Here is a 2500-nt window from a genome sequence, read left to right on the forward strand (position 1 = left end):
CACACACACACACATTTGCACACACACACACACACACACACACACACACACACACACATGATACACACACATGATACACACACACACACACTCACACACACACACACACACACAACAGGGCATCATGGGCGCACGGCCCACAATGCAACTGTGAGATTCAGCAGGTGGAGGGAGGCCCCTTTGGCAGCCATGACGGCCTGTTGTCATGGTGAAGGGATGGGGGGCATCCAGCCATGATGGCCTGTTGTCATAGTGAAGGGATGGGGGGCATCCAGGATGGGGGGGTTGTTGTTGCTCCAGCAGTGAACTGGCTGCTTTGAATGACAAGTGTAATGTAACGTAGTTTAATGTAGTGCAGTGTACACACACACACACACACACACACACACACACACACACACACACACACACACACACACACACACACACACTTGCACACACACACACACGCACACACACACACACACATACACACACACACACACACACACACACACACACACACACACACACACACACACACATACATACACACATACATGCATACACACACACACACATGCACACCCACACATAAACACACACACACACACACACACACACATCTGAGGAAAGGTGGCGAATGACATGAAAGCCGTGATGAAATGAAAGAGCAGCGTCGGAATTGAAAGGCTAGACGAGACAAGGCGGGACACGTGGATACGATCAAGTGTGTGTGTCTTTGACCGCACGCTGAACTCTGCATCATCAAAGCAGGGAGTGCAGGTGTCAGGTCTTAGCTGAAATTAATCAGATGAACAAACAAGCCTCACACACTACACCCCGCATTCTCTTAGCTCTGATCCCACTGCGCGGCTCCACTAGCACACACACACACACACACCTGATGCAGGTCTCCTACGGAACACCTTACACTACATGACTGCAGGACTAACACACACACACACACCTGATGCAGGTTACACTACGGAACAGCTTATACTAGAAATGCTTCCCAACATGAGTCACATGAAACTAACCACATCATTTTGTGTCTTTGTTTGTGTGTGCATCTGTGTGTGTGTGTGTGTGTGTGTTTATGGATGCATTTTTGTGTCATATCTGTATGAATGTGTCTGTGTGTGTGTGTGTGTGTGTGTGTGTGTGTGCAGAGGATGTTTGTGACGAGCCCGTTCACAGAGGCGGTGACGGTGGCGGAGGTGAACACTCAGCCGGTGGAGTCGGGAGGAGACGGTCTGATCTGGGTCGTGGGGCCCGTCCTCGCCGTCGTCTTCATCATCTGCATCGTCATCGCCATCCTGCTCTACAAGAAGTGAGTGGCGCCGCCAGCGGCCAATCCCAGCCCTGCTGGATGTGTGTGAGGCGGGCTCTTCTGCAGCCCATAGATGATAGGATGCAGACTTGCTCTTCTGCAGGGAGACCCTATGTTCTGTCTGTCTGTTTGTCTCTGTCTGTCTCTGTCTTTCTGTGTCTCTTGTCTGTCTACCTGCCTGCCTGTCAGTCTATCTGTCTGTCTGTCTATGTGAATCTGTCTCTCCCTCTTTCTGACTCTCCTATAGTTGATGCCCCAAACCCTGTCTGCCTGCCTGTCTGTCTATCTGTCTGTCTGTCTGTGTGAATCTGTCTCTCCCTCTCTCTCTGCCTCCCCTGTAGCTGATGCTCAAAGTCTGGCTGTGTATCTATCTGTGTGCCTGTCTGTCTGTGAGTAGAGGGGTGGTGTTGGGGCATTACAGCAGGATGAGGAGAGTTAAAGCAGGACAAGAGTAGTGGAGGGAGGCATTTAACTAGGAGAGGGGCAGTGTGCGGTGGTGGAGGGGGGTATTAAAGCAGGAGAGGGGCAGTGTGCGGTGGTGGAGGGGGGTATTAAAGCAGGAGAGGGGCAGTGTGTGTGGGGGAGGGGGGTATTAAAGCAGGAGAGGGGCAGTGTGTGTGGGGGAGGGGGAATTTAACCAGTGGAGGAGCAGGAAAGGGGCAGCAGAAAGGGCATGCTAATGGCTGCTTCTGACAGCTTAACCTTGGATCACCTCTACTTCTCTCTCTCTCTCTCTCTCTCTCTCTCTCTCTCTCTCTCTCTCTCTCTCTCTCTCTCTCTCTCTCTCTCCCACTTTCTTTCTGCTTCAGTCTTTTTGCTCCTTCTCTCTCTCTCTCTATCTTTCTCTCTCTCATGCATTCTGTTTCTCTTGTTCTCTCACTCTCTCGTTCTGTCTTGCTGCCTCAGAAAGAGTGGAGAAGAGGGGTGAGGAGAAAGGGATAGAGAGATGGAAGAAGAGAAAGAGAATAGAGTGGTAGGAGAAAAGGGATGAGGGGAGAGAGAGAGATAGAGAGAGAGCACACTTGAACTGAATAGAGCGTAGGAAAGAAAGAAAACAAAAGGAAATGAAAGGAAAGCTGAGAGTGGAGTTGAGACGAGAGAAGTGTGTCCGCTCCTGCTCCCCTCTCTGCTCGACAGGTTGGGTTTCTTCCCTCCCTCCCTCTCTCCTCTTCTCCTCTCTCTCTCTCC

The 2500-nt window shown here is 51.1% G+C and overlaps 1 protein-coding gene across 1 annotated transcript in view; it reads left to right on the plus strand.

The window, feature by feature from the left end:
• ptprsa (protein tyrosine phosphatase receptor type Sa) overlaps nucleotides 1-2500 on the plus strand; it is a 195323-nt gene that overhangs the window by 171193 nt on the left and 21630 nt on the right. Inside the window, exon 19 of the mRNA XM_062555340.1 lies at nucleotides 1152-1312. Coding sequence (XP_062411324.1) covers nucleotides 1152-1312 — 161 coding nt within the window. The remainder of the gene's footprint in view (nucleotides 1-1151; nucleotides 1313-2500) is intronic.

This window comes from Sardina pilchardus, chromosome 15 (assembly GCF_963854185.1).
Source record: "Sardina pilchardus chromosome 15, fSarPil1.1, whole genome shotgun sequence".
Taxonomy (NCBI): Eukaryota; Metazoa; Chordata; class Actinopteri; order Clupeiformes; family Clupeidae; genus Sardina; species Sardina pilchardus.